At 40.6% G+C, this 22,668-nt stretch overlaps 1 protein-coding gene across 1 annotated transcript in view; it reads left to right on the forward strand.

Moving 5' to 3' along the window:
* The window catches only part of Nlg3 (Neuroligin 3), a 240,474-nt gene extending 217,806 nt beyond the window's left edge, over positions 1 to 22,668 (forward strand). The window contains exons 5-11 of the mRNA XM_012491368.3: positions 2,899 to 3,131; positions 7,241 to 7,453; positions 7,810 to 7,948; positions 18,042 to 18,193; positions 18,266 to 18,378; positions 19,996 to 20,126; positions 20,203 to 22,668. Coding sequence (XP_012346822.2) covers positions 2,899 to 3,131; positions 7,241 to 7,453; positions 7,810 to 7,948; positions 18,042 to 18,193; positions 18,266 to 18,378; positions 19,996 to 20,126; positions 20,203 to 20,778 — 1,557 coding nt within the window. The 3' untranslated portion in view covers positions 20,779 to 22,668. The remainder of the gene's footprint in view (positions 1 to 2,898; positions 3,132 to 7,240; positions 7,454 to 7,809; positions 7,949 to 18,041; positions 18,194 to 18,265; positions 18,379 to 19,995; positions 20,127 to 20,202) is intronic.

A 22,668-nucleotide genomic window follows, 5' to 3' on the forward strand; every position in this document is an offset into this window, starting at 1 on the left:
ACGCGCGCTAACAGTGATTAGAACAAAAGCGCACAAGGGACGTTGGAGCGCGAAAAAATAGGGGGATCGAAATGCGAAACGTTGGCTATACACGCCACGGCAATCGAGGTACACGAAGGAAAACATTTTGTCGAAAAATAGGGCATCGTCGGACATTATTTTCGCCCGTGTATCACGGCTACGTTTAATTGCATTGGACGGGGCAGGATATTTTTCGAGTATCGAGATGCGTGCAACGTTGCGACGTTCTCGCGAGAGGGGGAGTCGCGCCATCTATCCCGCGCATATTAGCTTAATTGAAACGCATCGTTAATATAATTGCCGATGCGTAATCAACGGACGTGAAAACACACTCGCGTTCGATAGTTTAATTCATATCCGGCCGATCGCGTCCGACCGCTTTCGTTTTCAACTTTCGTTTCGTCTCCCGTGAGTGAATTTCTATCTAATGCGAGTCGAAGTGTCGTTCGAGGCTTGTTTTCGATTCGAAGAAATTAGAAATGATCAGGCAAGGCGTTCGAAAACTCCGTTAATAATAATAACTTTTCGAGAATAAAGAATGACGGGATTGTTGCTGATTCGAGAAAATATCCGAATCGAGTTCCGATCGGTATGTGATTTCGAAAATTTTCAACCGGATCTAACTCGAGATCGCGGGGGAAGGGGGCTGTGCGCGAAGGTAAAAAAAAGAATCGAGATTCGATCGTACGATGTCAAGAGGCAATACGAAAAGCGCCACGACTACTCGTACGTGCCCACTTCTCTGCTCCCCTCCTCCTCCTCCTCCCCCTCCCCTCCTGTTGAAGGTACACGTTCCAGATAGGGCTACCTAAACAGACTCTCCATTTTCAACCGATTGAAAATAACGATTAAACGCGGAATCGGGCTAAGTGCGGACCCAATTGTTTCCCGGACCGAATTCTCCACCCTCTGGAACCGGCGGATATCCCGTTTGTCAAGAGGCGGAAACGAGAGAGTGAGAGAGAGGGAGAGAGAAAAGAAAAGCAAAGCGATCGAAATGGAAAACGGGATTGTGTCGTGCGAGCCGCGAACCACAGAAATTGATCGAATTTGTTACGGGAGAAAAATGACGAAATTAATTATTTCAGCGATCGGATTTGCGTTCGAATTCGAGCAATTCGAAACTTGGCGTTTTTCGTCGCAAGAAGAAGGGAAACGTGATCGAGATCGAACGTTCGTCGTTGATTCGAATAAATCGAAAATAAATCGAGGATCTGTTTCGTTTCACGCGTCGTCTTCGAAATCACGACGAGAAAAATAGCGAGGCCGCCCTGTAAATTTATCGCGTAAATATTATTAAATTCGAAAGAAATCTCGTTCTTCGATCCCACTGCGTTCTTCTCAGATCAAACGAACGCGAAAAAGAGAAGAGAGAGAGAGAGAGAGAGAGACCTCTGTCGGTCTAATTTTACGGTTTAGCTGCGCGAGAGTGTGTGCTAGGGCTGGGGGCGAAGGGGAAACCAATCACGGAGCGAGAAACGAGGCCGTGGCACGCTTCAACCCCCAAAAATTCCCCGGCGAAATTGTCAAGCCCTCCCCCCTCGACTCTCGCCCTTCTCCTCGGCCGCCGAAAATTGGAAACTCCTCCGCGAAATCGACGTTTCCGGCCAGCACTCCGCCATATTAGGGCGTCGATTAAATTCGTTAAAGCAACGAATCGATGCTACCGCGCCCAAGATTGACGAAACGGCGCGCCCCTCCCCTCCGAAATTTCCTCGACACACAGCTACGATCGACATTCGATTGCGGCTAGCCTACCACGAGGTCTGCCTCGAGCGGAATTTCCAAAGGCGATTACAGGGCCCTGCTGCTAGTCGCTAAAGCGATTCATTTGCGCGTGGCCGAATTAAAGCGAATCGGTGCATCGTCATTACGTTCACGGTTAACAGAATTCGCGTTTACCAATCGCTGATTCATCTTATATTGGAAACGTCTGCGTTTGTAACTCGCCAAAACCGTTATACGCTTTTGTGCTACGAAATATATTATACAATTTAATCGTTATTATATATCGGTTCTTCTCGAATCTTAAGTAACGCACCAATATTCTTTTTCGATTTTTTTCTTTACCACGGACGAAGTACAGAATACGAACGTTTATTGTAATCGTATACGTGTATAATATCGAGTAATAAATATATATATATACATATATATCTGATTAATAAACGAACGAGATATCGTTATTGTTTAATTGATTATTGGTTGATGATGAATCTTGGTTGATGATAAATGTTAAGAATAAATTATTTCTATTACCTTATTAATTTCGTTAATACGTCGCGCTCCGATGTATCTGCGTCGAAAGTCGAGCACGGAATGCTTTTACGTTAGAGGTCGTCGCCGTAACTGTTACGAAACTCGACGTATACGTACGACCGCGTATATATAAACACACGCGATATTTGTCGATCGCACAACGACGAATAACTGGAATATTTTTAATTTTAATTTGTATATTGCAATGATTCGTTGTGTAATAATAAATGTAATAATATATATTTACAAATTGAACGCGAATTTAAATATTTACGATATTTAATTTTCGATATTGTTACAGTTGTTAAAATATTCCAAATGCCGTTCCAAATTCAATCGAAATAATAATCAATGAATAATAAATAATAGAAAATGCAAAAGAACAGAGGGAATTTCTATACGTATTTCGATACGTATAAATCTTTCGATCGTTTTATTCTTTTATCGGAGAATTTTGGAGAATCTATGATAAAAAAAAAAAATACATTTTATATTATTCTATGCGTCGTTCGTCTACCTAACGATTCATATGCTAGTGCGCGCAAGCCATTTTAAATTTCCATTGAAAAGAAAAGAAAGAAAGAAAGAAAGAAAAACTCACGTGGATTATTTGTCCAGGCCGCAAGTGATTCTCAAGCGTTGCTCAGGTGTCTGAGAGAGGTGCCATTGAACGCGCTGGTTTCCGTACCCGTGAAAGGATTGGAATTCGCGCCCGCCTTTGGACCCAGCGTGGACGGAGTTGTGATTGATCCAGGAGATCCAGAGGATCAGGATTTCACCCTGCAAGTGGACACGATCAATACGTTGAACAACATTTTACTACGGAAGGACGTCGTAGCGAAACTCTCGAGGTACTCTTCTTACACCCCTTATGATCCTACCCCTCGTGTACTTTCACTCTTAATTCCTTCGTTCCGTCTCGTTACACGAGGAATTTCCCCCTCTTTCGGCATACTTGAACACTTTAAACAAGAAAATCGAGGAATTGAAAGCGAAAAAGCGAATCGTGAAATATTTTAGCAATAAAGGACGAGAGGAGAGATGGTCAAATTTTATAGCTTATATGAATTTCAATCTCGATGAAATAGCACGATAAACGCTAATGAAAATCCTTTTATGATTCTCTGATATGATACACTTACGAAATTTATAGACTAGGTTCCCTTTCTTTTCTTTTTTTTTTTTTTTATTACGAGTTTCAATTCACTCGATTAATTCTTCTTCAAAATTGTCGTTAAAAGTCATCGAAATGCTTTCCTTCGATATTATACGGAGAACAAAATCGAAGCTTCACAGGCGGAATATCACTTGGAATTCAGAAGGAACCGAGTGTCTATTAATTTTAACGAGGAAAAAAGTTCGAAATTTATTATCAAATATACGATACAACAATCGTATTATATCGTAGATAGAATTGAAATGAAACAGTGATCTCGTTACGTTGGTTAAACGGGATTGCTAATTGAGAAAATTCGCAAGAGAAAAGTAAAAATGATAATTTCTCTTATTCGGCACGTGAATTGTGGCCAACAATTCACGACTCGTCTTTCTTTCCTCTTCCTTTCCCCTCGTTCTTCTTCGCACGTGCTTCACGTTTCTCATCTTCTCCTTTTTTCCTTCTTTTTCCCGTTTGCGCTCGTTTTACCTCGTGACATCTCGCTGTCTTGGCAAATCTCTGCCTCTTTTTATTTCCCCTCTTTCCCTTGATCACTCTCTCGCTCCGCTCCTCTTTTTATCTCTACTTTGAACTATCTACTCCTTCTTGTTTGCTTGTCACCAGCTTGTCCACCCTGTGCCCTCTCTCGCTCCTTCAAATATCTTAGTTCCTTTTCCTTGAAATATCTTTCCGAGTTTAAACTCGGTGCTCGGCTTTTGATCTCGTTAATTTACACGCGATGCGAATTTTAATTCGAATTCATGCTCAAGTAACTCGAATAAAAAAAATCGATTCCAATTATCCGCGGATATCCTTCGATCCCATCTTTCGAGAATTTAGATCATTTTTCCCATTTCGTGAACTTTTTCTCAATTCTCCCTCGTTCGAAAAATCAATATTTTTGCCACATACAAGTAACATACGCGTCACAAATTTTCTTTAAATTCGATTGATTCGAAAGTCCACTCCGCTCGATACTCATTTTACACGGCTTAAATAAATTTTCCACTCCTTTAATCTTTCATCTTCTCGTTTGCCTTCGATCACCTAGTAATCTCGTAAAAAAAAAAAAAAAAATTCGGTTTCCTAATTTTCCCCTAAACCACTCGTTTCTATTCATCTTCCGTCCACGATTCCGCGATCCACGCTATTTCTTTTCTCACCCACGCAACGCGTTTAAGTACAGTATTTTTAATTACACGAGTTTCCTCTTGCAAGTTGTCACGAAACCTCTTCCCCCCTCCCGGCCTCTCTCCCTTTGTCCCATCGTTCCGTCCAGTCAAAACGTTGTTCCGCCCTGGCTCAAGTAATTTAACAATTGCATCGCCGGCCAACAACGGTGTTTATGCAGGGTGAACCGCCACGGGAAAATGTTTTCTCGCTCGTCTGTTTGTGCTCGCTCGCACAAAGGCTCGCGCCACGACGGCGAATAACGAAATAACTGCGGGGGAAGCTAAGCGTGGCTTGATTCCATGAGTATTGGTTCGCGAGGCTGGCGACGATGGCTGATTGCTGAGAAAAAGAGAAAAAGAAAAGAAAAAGATCGATCGCGCGAAAAAGAAGTTGAAAGAAACGATGAAAGAAAAGTGTCGAAGCAAGACGTTAATATTTGTTTGACTTCTTTTATGATTCGTTGGAAAAAATTTGGTTGGTTCTTTTGTTCGAATTTTTTTTTTTTTCAATCGTTTGAGGATCGTTTTTAATGGAATTCGATATTTTGGAAAAATATATATATATATATATTCTCCCTCTTTTTCCTTTCAAGAACCTCAAAAGTAGGGAAGAACAGTTTTTGATTACAGTTTTGACTGCGGATACGTCGTATTTTATCTAATATAATCTGAAATCAAACATCGAAGCACGTAATGTAATTTATTATTCGCCAGTCCGGTAATTGGGAATTAAAATTAAATTTTGATTGCGACTACAAAACGCGCCTTCGCGATCCTATTTAATCCTCGCTATCCTACGAGGCTGGCTCGAAATTAAAGCAAGAGGTCGACTAATATAAGTACATAATTTACATAATGGCAGAGAAGCCATTCGAAATAATATGTAATGAAAAAAAGAAAAAATTCGAATCCCCTCCGACCATCTCTCGATCTCTCTCGTTTAAAAATAATTCAAATCAACGGGAATAATCGATCGAGCAAAAAATTTAAAAGTTGCGATCTCGAAATCTATCAACCGGAATTGAAAAAAAAAGAAGAAAAAGAAAAGTCCCAGGGAAATCCCCGGCATCATCGAATTTCCCTCATCAACCGGTTTCCCCGCCGGTTTCCCCCCCTTTGTCGCGATCGTTCTTTGTCCGCCTTTGTCGCCGCATTTCTTTCCGTGCCTTTCGTTCTTTCCGCCCGTGTTCCATTCCGCCTAGCCCTTCCCTTCGTTCCACCCTTCGCTCCTTCAACCTCCTCTCTCGCCCCGCGATAAATAAACGGTGTTGGGAGGGGTGTTTTACGCCGGCAGACGCGTAACGACGACTTTAAAGGGAATGGAAAATCGTTGGAAGCCGCGTTTCTTTGCCTCCGCGTTCCTCTCAATGCAGTTGAATATCCCCGGTTCACTGGAAACGCTCTCAATGCTTCGAGTTAATTTGTCTCGAATAAAGAATCTCTCTCATCCTCCTCCTCTCTTTCTCCCTATCTGTCCGTCTATTTATTTCCATCTTCATTTCCTTCCTTCCATCGTTGAGCGGAGGGGCGGGTAGAGGCATGCGTGTAATTATGTTGCAAGTTAATGAAGAGCGGGATCGAGTTTCGGAGGGGAAAAGTGAGCGAGCGGGTTACGTACAATGCTACGTTTCCACCGACGAATTAAATAAATACGGATCTTCTTTCTCGGGTGGAAGGACGAGTATAGTATACATTTTGCTCGATCGATCTGAGGCTGATAATACTCGCAATTAAAAAAAATTTTTGCGTACGTCGTTCCCCGATAAAATTATTTGAAAATGTTGGCAATTATATACGAAAATTATATTATTTTTAATAGAGGAAGAGCCGTTCCTATTGCAAGAAGTTTCTCCCTATATTTTCGAAGGCTCCTCGTCGGTAATTCGCGCGAGAGGCAGATTTTCGAATTTGCACGCGTATTTACCACTGTGAAATATTTGCCTCGTCATTTCTGTTCAAAATGATACGTAAACACGAGTAATCCCGGTTAATGAGGCAAAATTGTTTACATCATTATGATAGTGAAATGCCATTAAATTGTATGTAAATTAATACAGCGAACGAAGTTATATATTTCCGTGTTGGTGAATGAAAACTTTCGAAAAGAAAGGAAGAAAAAAGAAAAAGAAACATTCGCTCGAAGCGCGAATGCTGTCAAGGAAATCAAATAAGTTTAAGCTTAACAAGATAATTTCGATAATTAAATTTGTTTCTCCGAATTGATAGCTTGAGTTAAAATTTAATCAATAATTATTCCTTGACGAACGAAGGAATATCCGACATCGAAATCATTTCGAAAACTTCATAAACGTTTCTTTTTCCTCTCTTAGGAAAAAGTGTTTGTTTAAGTTTAATCTTTATATCTTTCTCCAAATTGTTCCTTTTTTCACCGTCGATCGCTTCGAATCAAGTAAAATGTAAGTAAAATGAGCATCCATCGAGAAATTTAACTAATTTCAATAACAAAAAGGGAATCTCTTCTCGGAAAGAACTACTTTGATTCGTTATTTCAATCATCTTCGCCACGCTGTTCTATTTACTCTCGCTAATAGGTCCAAACATATTCCATAGCTCGATCGATCTCTCTCTGGATAACAATTTGACGACAGAGATTTTCCATTTTACTTCACAGGTACGATTTGATGATTGGCGTGGTCCGATCGGAGGCGTATTTCGCTTTAACAGCGGATGACGCGCAATACGGGATCGAGGCTGATAGAAGAACGAAAATCCTGAGGGAATTCGTGCGTAACACGTACACGTATCATCAAGCGGAGATCTTGGCGACGATAATCAACGAGTACACCGACTGGGAACGGCCTGTGCAACATCCGGTCAACATAAAGTGAGCGCAAACATTAAACTATGCTTTCTTCTCCCTTCCCCTCTTCTTCTCGGATGCAATTTCTCGTTAAATCGTAATATCTTCCTCTCTAAAACTCGTGTCATTCTCGATTCACAATGGGCGGACCAAGAAATATAAAAGTAATCCGTTGCACAATCTCAGATCCGCTTCAATTGCCTTTTCGTTCACTTTTGTGGAAGGAGTTTCACTTTTTTCCCCCATGATATGATCGAAAGAAAGAAAGAAAGAAGAAAAGGATCGTTGTTGATCAACGTTACAATTTTAAATGTATATCATAAATATAATTTCTCAAATATAATACACGCACGCCATCTCGAAATAATTTATTCTTCCAGAGACGAAACCTTGGAAGCCTTAGGGGATGCGAACACGGTGGCACCGGCTACGAGAACGGCAGATCTTCACAGCCAATCCCGTCGAAACTCGTATTTGTACGTATTCGACTATCAGTCGAAGTTCGGCGACTATCCTCAGGTACGTTCCCAACTCAAGTTTTTCATCCTCGAATGACGGAGACGCGCGTGCGTGTGGAGGGAAGAAAGAAAAAAAGGAAAAAATTGGAGAGTCAAGGATGAACAGGGTATAGGATAGCAAAATGGTAGCGTAATGCAATCAGGGAGGCGGTCATTAACCCAGATCTCGCATATTTTATTACTAACGATGATACATCGCGCTATTTCTTCCCTCCTCGTTCCCTCCTCGTTCATTCAAATTTAAATCCCATTCTTCTTTCCCCGCGCATCCGTTTTCACCACTGACGTTTCGTAGTTCACCTATGCAAAATGAAAGTTCCATTGTAGATGCGTATATGTGTGCATACACAGCGTGGGTACGCAGCAAGTATGAAACTTAGAAAAAAATTGCCAGTAAATGTGGCGAGTGAAATCGTAGATCGATAAATCCTGTGTAAATCAACCAGTGTAAAACCAGTTTCCCAGTTTCGTGATGCGAATCTCATTAATTATTTATTTATTGTTCAAATGAAGAATGGAATAAATATAAATTTAGAATTATTATAAAGACTTGCACGATGGTGTTGGAAAATGTATACGATTGAAAATAAATTTCGCGAAATTAATTGGTAGAGTAAAGTAAAATTAATTAGTCGGTCGAATTGTTTTATTTGGTAAGACTTTTTCTTCAACTCTAACCGCTAAATTTGCACGCTATTCGTTTCACGTTGTTGGTGATAAGGTAAGAAGCAAGAAATCGCGAGATAACACGATTCCTTAACTTAATTTTTTTTATTTGAGAAACGGAAGAAGAAACAGGAAGTTTAAAAAAGAAATTTGCATGATTTTGCATCCTATTTTGAAACGGGGAACGTCAACTTTTCTTTTGTAATCGTGGTTTCGTGTTTCTTCCAGACAGAGAGTTCGTTTATTATCATAAGCACAAGACTGACGGGCGTATAATAAATAAATGAGGTAAAATTTATCATTTCCGCTTATATCGAGCAATTTTTTGATACACATTTCCATTACTGGCAGATATCATAAAATCTATCGATAAAAGAGATGAATTTTTTTCTTTTTTTATTTCGAAAACGAACGAATGTATTTTATTTTCATATTTCTGAAAGATAATGAAAAGGAGATGTTGCAATACTTATACTAATGAGAAACGGATATACGGAATATGCAATTGTTTCTTTAAAATCGTTTTCATACAAATATTAACGTAACGTAGAAAAGAATAAAAGAATTTTATTATATCCCTCTTCTGGCTGTACATATAAAATTTACTTACAAAGTTACAATATATTCTAGAAAACATTACATATTTAGAAAACGTTAAGAATATCTATATTATTAGAACTTCTAATGAGATCAAAATTGCACTTTTTATATATAGTTTTTAAGTTTCAGTTACATATTAAAATTCAAAAAATGTAACAGGTGATTAAAAAAGAATAGAAACAGTGAATTTTTAAACTAAAATTATACGTATAACGTATTTGAAACGTAGAGAAATTCGAATACAGAAAAATTTTCCATTTCAGCGGAGAGAGAGATTGAAATAATTGTAATAATTATGAAAGAAGAAATTTCGGGATATTATATTACACAAATTATATAGGATATTTTTCCCTTGATTAACAAAAATAGAGATGAAAAATCAGTTGAAAAATTAAAGAGGAGAATACTATACTCTCGAGAAGAAAAATGTAATAACACGTGAACTTTGTTGGTTGAACGAGGATAGAAATCCTATTGCAAAATTGTCTCGAATTCTTGAAACGTTCTAATACCGTTTTGACTTTTTCCCTCCACAAAAACGTACTTCGTCTTCCTACGTCTAAACTTTTTAAAATATCATCGAAAATTTTCCATCCGAAAAGAAATTCCCGCAAAATTTATCGAACCATTTTCGTTCTCTTTCATTCCCCATATTGAATAAAATTCAGAATAACTCGATCGATTTCACAAATTATATAACAACGACAATGTTACATCTCACTTCTCTATTAAAACTTTACATCCTTTTACCATCACTCGAAAGTAGAACAATTCTTTTCTCCAAAATTTCTTCTAAACCAACTTCAAAAAAATCCCTCGTTCCCAATAAAATTAAGAATCCATAGAATAATTCTATCAGTTCCACAAAAACCACCACTTATATCTAACCTCTACAACTTCTATATCCTTCGACCACCACCATTCGAATACAATCTAATAAAAACCCTTTCTGAAAAATCGAAACTCAAATCCAGACTCTTCCTCCTCCATTTTCGTAATTCCATCGGAAAAAGAAAATCAACGATACGTAGAATAATCGATCTCGATAACCCCCATCCGATTCCTGAAAACTCTCACTCTTATTCCTTCTTTTCTTCTTCCTCTTCCTCGACGACAGGGGGAATGGAAACTTTCCAACTGCGGGGGGAGGGGGAGGGCTACCGATATTTCCCGAGCACGATTGTTATTATTATCATCATTATTACCATTACCGCGTGCGGCACGTGTACGTTGCAGCGTGGCATCTTGTATCTTGGACGCGTGGCGCATCCGCGCCAGGAAGCGGATCCGCGCAGGAAGGGGAAATTGTAAAATTACGGGGAGTGCGGCGACGCGCGTCACACACGTTAGGAAACTCCGGCCGTTTTCCGCTCGGAGTTTCGCCTCGCCGCGGATACACGTATCATCAACCTACGTCCTGACTTAACCGCCACCGATAATTTCCTGGACAATTACGGAGGAGAGGGGAGAGGGAAGGAGGAGGGGGACGTCGTTATTTAAATGGGGGACGAAGGGGAAAAAGGGAAACGGATCTCGATATCGGCGGCGTTAATTGCGGCGAGAAGCCGGGCGACGATGAAATTAATTTCATCGAGCCCGAGATCTCCGTGGTGTTTCGACGGAGGAAGAAACGACTTCCGGAAAATTGGGAGGGGAGGAGTGGGAGGATGGTAACGAAAATGGAATGGAAAATCGCTTCGCGTAATGCCGTGTACAGTCCATTGTCGAGGTGAGATACATTGTGAATTATTACAATGTATTGAACGTTTCGTTCGAACGGCGGGGAGGGAGGGGGGGGGAAACCCCGATTCTCGTTGGTTCTATACGTGGTGGGATCGAATAATCGGTGTCGATCGAGTTGGTTTTCTTTTTTTTTTTTTTTTTTCTTTTTTTCCAAACGAATAATTATTTCATTCGATCGGAAGAAATTGAATTTTGTAAATAAAGGATCGATCGATTAAGCGTGGATTCATTTGTCACTTTTTTAAAGATAAAGGTGAAAATGAAACGTTTTGGAATCTTTTATTATCGAGCAATTGCTTTCGTTTAAAAGTGATTTGCGATACGATCCTCGAGAAAAGAAAGAAGAAAATAATAATCCTTCTCCATGAATTATTATCATCGAAAATAAAAAATCATTACAGTATCGTTCGTAAAATAAAACTGACTTTAAAAAAAGGAACGATAAGGAAAATGAATAAATGTAGATCGAATGCATGGAAAGTGGCGCGCGAGTAGAAAAGGGGCGCATTGGTCGGACGGAGCTGGATTCTACGCGAGTATTGAAATATACGTATTATATATACATGTAAGAAAAAATTCATGACGATTGGATTGAACGAAATTGTTAAACGAAACGTGTTCATACGAATGTAACGCGAGAGAACGGTTAAAAAAGTAGAATCGAAATTCAATAGAAGCGTGCGGCCGTTATTCATTACGATGACGGATCCCCCCCCTCTCCCCAATACTCTCATGGGTTTCGTTTCTGGTAAACGCGAAAGGGGAGAAAAAGGGGAGGGGGAGAGGGAGAGTTACGAGCGGGAAAAGATTAATATTCAACGAAATCGGCTCGAAATCCGTTACATCCGTTATTAGAGCTTCTACTAGATTCGATTCGATCCATCATTCGATCCAGCGTTACACACCCGCTAGGGAGGATCGTTTCCACCGAGGGGATCGTTCGAATAATTAAAAAAAAAGAGAGAGAGAGAGAGAGAGAGAGAAAAGAGGGGGGGAAAAAAAGAACGTAATTTTAAATTGCAAATAGAAAACGTTTTGAAACGCGTATCCATATTCACTCCCTCCCCTCTCTCCTTCCCCCTGCCCGCACGGCAAGGTGGATCCAAGGTTTTTCTCTTTTCTTTTTAAAAAAAAAAAAAAAAAAAAAGGCTCAGCAAAGGCGGATTACGTTCCTTCGCTGCGAAAAATTTCTGTTACTCCGTTCTGCTGGGTACGTGTGGGTGGGTACGCCGAGTTTGTAAAAGAGGGAAAGCTGTGTGCAAGCGCCGTCGCCGTCAAAGCGCGGACTGTGCAAAGACAGAGTGGCAGCGGAATTGAGATTAAACTTCCGTTTGCCAATTGCGCGTGTATACAAACCGCTTAAAGGGCTCTGCTAGTGTGAAGAAATATGTTTGAAAAATTCTAAGTTACGCGAGTGGAAAAGAAATACACAGTTGTTAACCGAGCTCGTCAATGCGATCTTATGTTATTTTACATTGGCGGGATCCAATTAAAAAACATTTTTCCATAATATCATAAATCCGTGTTAAATATTTTTAATCGCAATCCAATTTTGGTTGGATTTGGTTGGATGAAATAAAATTGACGGATAAGAAAAGAAAAGGAAGATTAAATATTATCAAATAAATCTTGGACTTAAGATTCAATAAGATAGATAAGTAATAAAAAAAAGTATCGTTTTATAATTGGACGAGTTTTATAATTATTACCATTCGTCTTTTCGATCTTTCTGAAGGTTTTCTTTCTTTCTTTTTTTTTTTTTTTTTTGCCCCAATGAAACACGGTTAAAGTTTTCCGAAATCGGGAACGGATGTTGATCGAAGAGAGGTTTGGCGTTTTGTTTCCGTGGAAAGATTATTTTAAAAGGTTAAAAAAAAAAAAAAGGTTAAGAAAGGGAAGCGAGGGACGAGAAACAGGAAGAAGGCGAAAAATCGTTCATCGAGTGGATGAGTTTAAAGTTTCTCAAGAAATTCTCGATCAATTTTTCGCTCGAAACATTTCGCCATTGAACAATTGTCCCTTCTCTCCCTTTTCCCCCGATGATTATTCTTCTATGAAAATCGAACATCGTGGGAAGTTGGAAAACAGGAGGAAAGAAAGAAAGGAAGAAAAAAGGAAGAGAAAATAATTGACCATTAATATTGAAATTGAATGTTTGAAATGATCGATAATTCGTTAATAGATTTCCATATCGAATAATTAATAAATTCGGCGCCGGTACGACGGACAATTTGCATTTATAATTCGCGATTCACCGAGTTATCGTTCGAGTAATCGGTGAAAATTGTGAAAACCGGAGGCCGCGAATCCCTGCGCTTCCCTCCATTGATTTCAGAATCGCCGACCAAACATCATTAAATATTTCACTCGTGAATATTAATAGCCGTGGATTCTACCGAGCGAGGATTTTATTTTACCATTTTTAGAAACGAGATCGAAAGGTAAATTGAAAAAATTTCGTTTTATCCGAGGGGAGGAAATTCAAGATTTTTCCACCAACTTTTAAATTAACTTCCGTCAAGAAAATAAATTTTTACGTGGCACGGATGTAAAAGTTTCCGAATCGAAAAAAAGCCGGTGTTCCAGCCGAGGAATTCGGTTCCCTTACAAAGTGGAAACCGTTGAGGAGATTATTATGTTGAGATTATTGTGTAGGGGGAAGAAAAAAAGGGAAAAAAGATGCGAAGTGAGAAGAAAATACGAGAATAATACGCGAAAAAAAAAAACTTGGCAGGCTGAAAAAGCAACGATAACGAGACAAACAAAGCTTATCGCGCGCAACTTCTTCTTAATTCGGAGAAATTAAATCCCTGATCGCCATTTTAATCGAATCCTCTGATCCAAGTCAGATTGCAAATGCAATCTGACGTTTCGTCCAAGTTTAAAATCGTCGATTCTATTGTTGTTAACGAGATCGTGTGTTCAAGTTTCTGCAATCAACGAGGTAACAACGTTTTCAGAAGTTCGATCAAGTACGAAATCCTTTCGCAGAAAGGGAAGAAATCGAAAAAGCGAAATATTACGGAAATTTTTATCAGGCCTGACGATTCTTTCTGAAATTGCTTTTGCTCGACCTTTCCCGCTAAATGAAACGAATTTTCAATACAAGAAAAAAAAATTGAGAAACTCCTTATAGGAAAGGTAAAAGATATCGAAGGTAGATCGTCGATTTAATTCGGTTCATCGATCGCTCATCATTTCTGCAACAACCATTGTTGAGGAGGAGCATTAACGTATAATCGCGTAATCCGAATCGAAAAAATGTTTGCCTTTCTTGGTTATATAAATACATCACGTTCTCAGAATTTAAAATGAAAATTCGGATGCATACAATTGGAAAAGCATCGGCTGTAGATAAGAGACGAGAAAATACAATATATACTCGTCATTTTTGCTATAAAATGACAGAGAGAAAGAGAGGAGAGAGAGAGAGAGAGAGAAATATTAATCCAATATCTCGAAAAAAAAATGCACGTATTCACGTATACAGGAATAAGTTGGCAAAAAAATTGCAAATTCAGCAAGGACGTGGTTGTTGTGTTCGTATGCGAAATGAAAAAAGCGAGAGGGAGGGGCGCGCAAGAGAGAAGACGAAGTTGGAGGGAAGTGAAAGCTGCGTGTTTAAGAAGAATTTACAAAAGAACCGATATCGAACGGCAACCTGTAATATCGAATTCGAACGAAAATTCGAGATCCCTCCCTGCCTTTCGAGAGAGAGAAAAAGAGAAGTATATCGGAATATGGAAAAAGGAGGGAAAATGTAAAAATTCCCGCGCGGAAAACGCGAGGAGGAGGTATCCGACGCGGCGAGCTTCCATAGCTGGATAGCTCTCTCGAATAGACAATACAAATGCTTTCCCGTTCATTCGTGGCGGTTCGTCCATCGCGGCGAGCCAAGAGTCCCGGACGTATCGATTACACCTGGTCGAGGGATGGAAAGAAAGAAAGGAAGCTGGACGAGTGGGAAAGGAAGGGCGCGTGGAAAAGGAGAAAGGATAAAATTCAATCCGGGTGAAATTCGTTGAGAGAGGCAAACAATGGCGATTCGTAATTAAAATGGACGAAAAAGTAGAAAGGAATGGCGGGCAACGATGAAAAGCAAGGGACGCAAAATAAAGGTGTTTCGAGTGTCATAATTAAGCAGCAGTGGAAACGGGCGAAGAAAGGGGATGTAAAATTATATAACAACGAGTTTACGAGGGAAGATAAGATTTTGTAAAAAAAAAAAATAAATAAATAAATAAATAAACAAATATATAGGTAGGTAAAAGTAGCTGCGAAATTTGTTGCTCCCTTGGAAAATCGATGATAACGAACGGAGGGAAATGGAGGAAAAAGATCACACGCGATGTGATATCTACGTATATTCGTTTTGTTTGACAAACTGTCGCTCAAGAACATCTCCAGATCTTTTTACCGTGAAAGTTCATCCAATAGTTTGATGGAAGCGAGTCCATCCAAGTTGTATAAAGTTGGAGTAGATGTTACGACGAGAGATTTCATGATTGGTATCTACGGTATATACGGTAACGATGTTTGATCCTCCGATGCTATTTATACAAGCAGAGATTTGTAAATCGTTAAAACTGATTAAAAGTTTCTGATCAAAGCCAATACATATTTGCTTGCATACTTCATTGTGTTCCTTCGAATGACTCGCTATCGTCATCTTTGCTGTTGCGGACGACGTTCAATCAAAATTAGAATCACCTTTTAATCGGAATATCATCCGTGTGTTCGAAAGCGAAAAATCGGCAGATGAATGAAAAATCGTGAATTTCAATCGTTAAAACTATTGAACTTCCAGTCGATTGATCGATCGACGATAAATTTCACTCTCCATTTTCGAGAAATATTTTCAACGTATAATATAAATATTTTAACCGGTTGCTCGTCGATATCTCAAATATTAGTTCGATCGAATACGAATAGCCGGGGAGAAAAGTTTGAAAGGAAAAATCTTTCGTTGCGCACAGATTGCAAAGACGGTGTTCAATAACGTTTGACAATTCCTTTTGTGCGCGAACGTAACGCGGGGAGTCGTTTCGTCAGAAAATTGAAAATAAGCAGAAGCAACCGTTCCGGTGGAGTGCAACGAGCTACATGATTTCCAACGAGCGACAAAGACTCGGCAAAGGAATCGATAAGGAAAATATTAGGAGCGGAGGCGCCACAAAAGAGATGCAGAAGGTCTCCATTACTGGAGGCAAGCTCAAAGGGAACTTTCGAACCTGCAACTTTCGATACCCGAACTCGACTCGCCTTTATTTTTCCCTTATCCTTACGATTCTTGACCCAAAAAATGGATCTGATCGAGGGAAAACCACCACCAGGATCGAGAATGTCGAGAACAATCATCGTTTTTTTTTTTTTTTCGAACAATCGTGTTCGAAATTGGATATTCGCATTCGAAAATCGTTTAATATCTTTGTACAGGTTGAAACGCAGGAAAATTGGATCGAAGAAAATGGGAGAACGTTTTTTAAAAAGTATTCGTACTTTACCGCTTCTTCTACTTTTACACGTAAACTTTTAACTTGAATTTTCCCCCGTTGCATTTTATCCTTGCTCCTTTTTTCCTCGTTGTTACTTTATCCTGATTCACGATCTCGCCCAACGGTTCGAGATTGCATAATTACCAAGTTTCATAAGAGAATTTCGTCGAACCAGATTGAAAGATAAATATTATAAATACCTGATATTAAAACGCCTTAATTAAGCTATATTTCACGTTCTCGCAGGCTACTTTTCTTTAATGTTCTCATCTCGCCCCGAGCTCACCCTATTTGTCACGCGAGCATGATGGCCCTACTTTACAACGATACTGCTTTCCGCGATTCTTTTTAATTCTATCACCATTTCTCCTGTTCTCTCTCCTCGATATAATCGATATAAGAAAATACTACGACGCGTCCATTAGATTTGTATATAACAACTTTTTTAACTTTTTTATTTCAATAAAGATAACGCCAAAGAAATGTTCGAAGTAAACGGAAAGTAAGAAAAACGAGAAAAATCGTATTTTCCAAGGGATCACGATCGAAGAATGAAGATAGAGGATAGCGAATTATGGCGAGAAGGAGAGGAAAAATGGAAAATAGGAAACGTTTCTTCTCATCTCGAAAATCTCGTGAAACGATCGTGCGCGGTTCTCGAAACGAAACGTTTCCAAAGAGCGGCGATCGAGTTTCTTCCATGGTCAAGTCGTGCCAACCAAGAAACCAGAGTAATCTCTAAACCGGGCTAGTCGAGCGCATACCCGTGCTCCTTCCATTCCATTCCATTTTTCCATGCTCTCTCCAAATTCTTTCTGCTCGGTTTGAAATACGACTGACGTTCCGTGTCCTGTTAAAATACCATCGATACCTTTGCAATGGATTTACCCTTTCATGACATTTGATATTTTGTTAGAACGAATTAATTCATTAAAACCGATCGAACCTTTTAATTATATAATCTTAATAATCGTAAGATTTTTCGTTTTCGAGTTTATTTATACGTGTAAAGATGAAACTATTTCGTCCATTTATGCGTGAATTGAATATAGTATAACGAAGACATAGGCAGGATATCTATGTAACATAGTTTATTCCTATTCCTTTTTTCCTATTAATCAACAATGACATCATATTTAACTTGCACCTTTCCCGTGCAAATTAGCTCGACGAAATCCGGGCCCAAGCGGTAGCCACTTTGCAACGTAGATTATCGTAAGAATCGTGATTTTCTCGTGGTAAGAACTCGTACTGGTAAATCTCCATTGAAAAAATTCATTTTACGAGTCGCGATGTTTAAGTTTAGTCCGATCTTCAAGTTCACGAGTTCCACTTGTGCTATTCATGTTTGGGGCCGAAATCTTCATCAGACTCGTGATAATACGAGAAGGGGTTAAATACCCTTCGAATATGATAGGATGATAGTTTTTAAGAACTCATATAAGATCAACCAGTAAAGATAAAATTCCAAAATTTTGCATGCGTAATGCTGAAAGATTGAACTCGCAAATACACATCTTGTATGAACGGTAAGAAATGCCGTAGCAACTTGTTCATGCGATTTCTTACTTAGTATTTTTCTATTTGCAGAAACCAGGCTGCATCCACGGGGAGGACCTTCCATATTTTTTCGGGGCACCGTTGGTAGGCGGCCTGTCTCATTGGCCGAAGAACTACACGAGGGCAGAGATGGCTCTCTCGGAGAGCGTGATACTCTACCTGACGAATTTCGCGCGCACAGGGTGAGTTGCGAGACGTTAATTTGCCTAACGTTGACGTCGAAACGTGGAAATGAACGATAGGTGTGTAAACAGGAATCCGAACGAGGGGACGCCTGACATTGGACCGATGAGACCCGAGAGGACGAAGTTGAAGAACATCGATTGGATCGCTTACGAAACGGTGCACAAAAAGTATCTGAGCATAGGTGAGGCTGAAATCGAGTTAAACTTCCCGATCGAGATTTTAAGAGGGAGAACATGTTCGTTCGTTGATCTCGTTCATTAAACCAAAGAAAGATTCGTTCGTTGTTGCGAGTGAAAATTCTTCTCGATGTATAAATATCGAGAATCGTCTCGATTTTTCCATTCGGCTTTCCAACGAGGTCCAGAGAGTTATGTTATTACAAGACGATTCGAAATTTTGATATATAAATATCGAGAATCGTCTCGATTTTTCCACTCGAGTTATGTTATTACAAGACAATTCGAAATTTTGAAAATTTCGTTACGTTGGAAAATGTTCGATTCCCATGCATTCTAATTTCCTCTCGTAATCTCGACTCGCTAGAGTTTCCAATTAGCCTCAGTTTTCACGATTCCGCGTCAGCTTGAATCCCGAGGCATTAACCGTTCAGAGGCGGAATAAACGTTTCTCGTTAAGGAGATTCGATCCTCTCCGGAAAACTGCCGAATGGAATGAATGAAAAAAGAGGAAGGGGCGAGAGGGGAGGAAGGAAGGAGTTTCGGAGTAGGTCGTTTCCTCCATTCGGTGAAATCTCCGCGTTTCGTTTCGAGATGGAAACTATTATTTAATCCGATTAGCCCGTGAAACGTGTATAACGAACGTAGTCTTGCAGAGCTGCCACGCATCTCGTACGTGTAACTAAAGAGGATTAGCGAAAATTTATTTGCATAATTCTCATTCTCGTCGCTGGACGAGAATAAGAATTCTCCTCGGGAATGGACATAAATCATTTTTTCCTTTTCCTCTTTTTTTTCTCCTTCTCCTTTTTCCTCTCAAAACGTTTCTTTGAAATGTTTCGTAGCTCGACTCCTTCGTCCTTTCGTTTTCTCCCTCGTATACCCCTTCGTTTCGTAATTCTTTCGTAAAGATAAAAAGAAGATAAATATCGAGTTGTCGCTAGTTACATCACACGCTCGCTGCGTAGAAGTTTGAATCGAGAAAAATCGAGAGAAACTAAAGAAGAAAAAAGGATCTTTCGGTTTCGGTTTTATTTCCTTTTCGTCCGATTTTCAGACAAAGACTAGTCTAGGCTCCGTGAGATGCCTGTGACGCGTGGCGCAACGAGAGAACGAAAGAAAGAAAAGAGAGTCGGCGCAGCGAGCGGGCGGAGATTTCACAGCCACGGCCTCGATGGAATGTTCGAGGAAGTCGGAGCGCAGTGCGGCTCAAACTATGCCACGTCGTGGCCGCAAGTAGAAAAGTCGACGCGTAGCCAGCCCTGGGGGGCAACTGTCTGACTCTGTTCCACACTCGTCAACCGAGTGCTGCAACTTTGAGCCGCACTGGCTAACGAAGCTGTCTTCTCTCTCTCTCTCTCTCTCTCTCTCTCTCTCTCTCTCTCTCTCTCTCTCTCTCTCTCTCTCTCTCTCTCTCTCTGTGAGAGATTATCACGCGACAATAATTAATTACCCTGCTGTTAATATGAAAAGGTTCCCGTGGAAAGCCTGCCTTTTCAGGTTATCGTGCGAGTAGGAGTCGCACTTGCTCCCCCTCGTTCTCTCTAAAAAGCGCCACTCTCTCTCTCTCTCTCTCTCTCTATACCACTCTGACCTGGCTGAGACTTCATCCGTGTTTCCAGAGCTCAAGTCGAAACTGAAGAACCACTACAGGGCGCACAGACTCTCGTTTTGGCTGAACCTCGTCCCCGACCTCCATAAGCCTGGCTCCGACGACGTTCCAAGATCGCATCATCTTCTCGACACTGAACAGGTATCCGTTTCTCTCCGCCGTAAGATCGGCCGATAATTCGTAGAGAATTATTTCCAACGCGGATATTTCCCTGCAGGTGCCACCGAGGTTCGTGCAGAGGGTGCCAACCACGACCAGGATGACAACGGCGGAAGTAACCCTAGCCGAGAGGGCTCACAACTTCTCGACAGCGACGCCCAGCGAGCTGACGTTCGAGGACTCAACGGTGCAGCCCGAGGACGGTTTCGCCGCTTACTCGACGGCCCTGAGCGTGACGATAGCGATCGGTTGCAGCCTCCTCATTCTCAACGTGCTGATATTCGCCGGTGTCTATTACCAACGCGACAAGAGCAACCAGCACAATTGTTCGAAGAAACGTCAGGAGAACGGTCAGATGCCCAACAATATTTGCGGCGACCTGGACACGAAGACGGCCGAGAGGCATCACATCCAACACATCCCCCCGCCCGAATTCGCGGATCTGCAGAACAATAGCTGTCACGTGCCCATGCCGCCCCCACCGCCGAAAAACACGAAACCCGGCAAGCCGGGGCAAAACCTCATCATAAGCCCTAACCAATTGCAACAGGAGAGCATGGCGATGAGCGGGACGGGGACGTTGAAGAAGGGACACAATCATCAACAGCAGGTGATGGACGAGTTGAGGGTTTGACTCCACGAGCACCTCGAGCGGCTCAACTTTTACCAACGATTCACGATCCACGTGAAGTTTGGGATTGGTTTCCAACGAGGTGCTCCTTGGATTTTCAGATGCACCGTTCGCTCGTGGATTATTCATGGAAGGGGTTGAAACAGATCGTTTTTGAAGAAAATGTTGTCGAACAGTTGTCGTTGTCAGTTACAGTTAACGGAGAAGGAAGAGCAAATACATCGAAAATACGTGGCTGCGATACATGGCAGCTGGGTTCGATGATTCTACGATTCTGCATTGCGACAATGCGCGAGGAAGAAGCGAATGGACGAGTATCTTCTCCAAGATTCTTTCCCCGAGAATCTTTTGGAACGTTCGATGGTGTTCGTTGGCGATTGATGCCGATCCGAATCCTTTCGATCGTGAAATCGTTCACAAATCTCGCGAGTGTATAATAGAAGAGAGAGAGAGAGAGAGAGAGAGACAGGTGTGAAAGCGTCTGACCCGTTATCCTTTTCTACTTATTCCGCGAAACGAGAAGAGAAGAGAACCGTACGACCAACTGCCGAAAAATCGTATAGTCTTCGATATTGTAATAACGATATCTTAAGTAGAAATCTTTTGATCCTCGAGGAAACGTTCGAGAATCGTTTTCCGATGATCCTTCCAATCATCGAAACTTTCGAAAACTTTCGATTATTTCTCGAATCAGAATTCCTCTTTTTGTAATCTTCCTTACGATGATCCAAACAATTTGTTCCTTCTTTCTCAAAGATCAAGGAATTGAACTTCATCGAATTTATTCCGTTGAATCCGATTACGACCGACGCGATGAAATATGCATTCCGTTTCCAACATTTGCACTTCATCGATGGAAAGGATCCACGCACGAGTCCGGACACGTTGTTGTTTCATAGATCTATTCTTTCGACAGGACGGGGAGGGTTTCTCGTTCGCATTTCCATCATTCGTTCGTTTCCCGTTCGGCCCGTTGACTCGTGCGTTTGATTCATTCCTTGTAGAAGCGTTAGAACTTCGAGTTAAGATCCGTTTGCATCATCGACGGCACTTCCAGCTGTCCACCGGACTTCCATTCTTATTTTCTTAAATTAGTCGAAGTACCTTCTCAGGAGAGCAAAGAGGCAGAGCCTCGAATCGATCGTCTACGCTCTGTCACTGCCACGGGAAATGAATGCCTCGTGTGGCGAAATTCAAGGAGCTGGAAGTAGTGTCGATCGGCCTAGATGCTCAAAAAAAAAAAGAGAGAGGAAGGAAAGGAAGATAAAGGGCCACGATGACACGATGCAACTGAGATCTCGAATTGAACACGGCGCCGTAAAGTTCTTTTTTTACCAATCGAAAATGGAAAAAATAAAGATTGAAGAAGTCTTTCGCGATCACCTCACTCGATTCGTCGTTAAAAAGTTACGCAAAAGCATACTGCCAAAAAAATTGAGACGCGAGTCAATACGAAATGCGAATGCTTCGATCGTTTCGAAAAAAGTGTGTACAGTCGCGGTTCGAACAGAAATAAAACGAGGAAATGTGTCGTTTTTAACTCCATTTTCCTTTTTTTTCTTTTTTTTCTTTTCTTTTTTTTAGAACGCGACACGTTCTAAGAAGCACGTGGACGTACTGTATGAGGACAGGATGGGAGTTTAGACTGTAAATAATAACGAATAATTAAACTTTAGTGATTCATCGAGTCGTTTGTGGCGAAAATTTTTTTTGCTGGTGTTTGAAACGACGAAAAAAAAAAAAAAACGACGAGAGAAATCCGATTGTAATTGCACTTGTGTCGAGTAAGGAGATGATGGTGTGTCAGCGTAGAAGCACTGTGGACGTAATTTTAAATTTGTATATAATTGACATTACAATAAACTGTGTAAACAATTACTATTAGCTACAGAA

Source organism: Apis florea, unplaced genomic scaffold, assembly GCF_048593485.1.
Source record: "Apis florea isolate Af1SG1 unplaced genomic scaffold, ASM4859348v1 contig_1615_pilon, whole genome shotgun sequence".
Classification (NCBI taxonomy): Eukaryota; Metazoa; Arthropoda; class Insecta; order Hymenoptera; family Apidae; genus Apis; species Apis florea.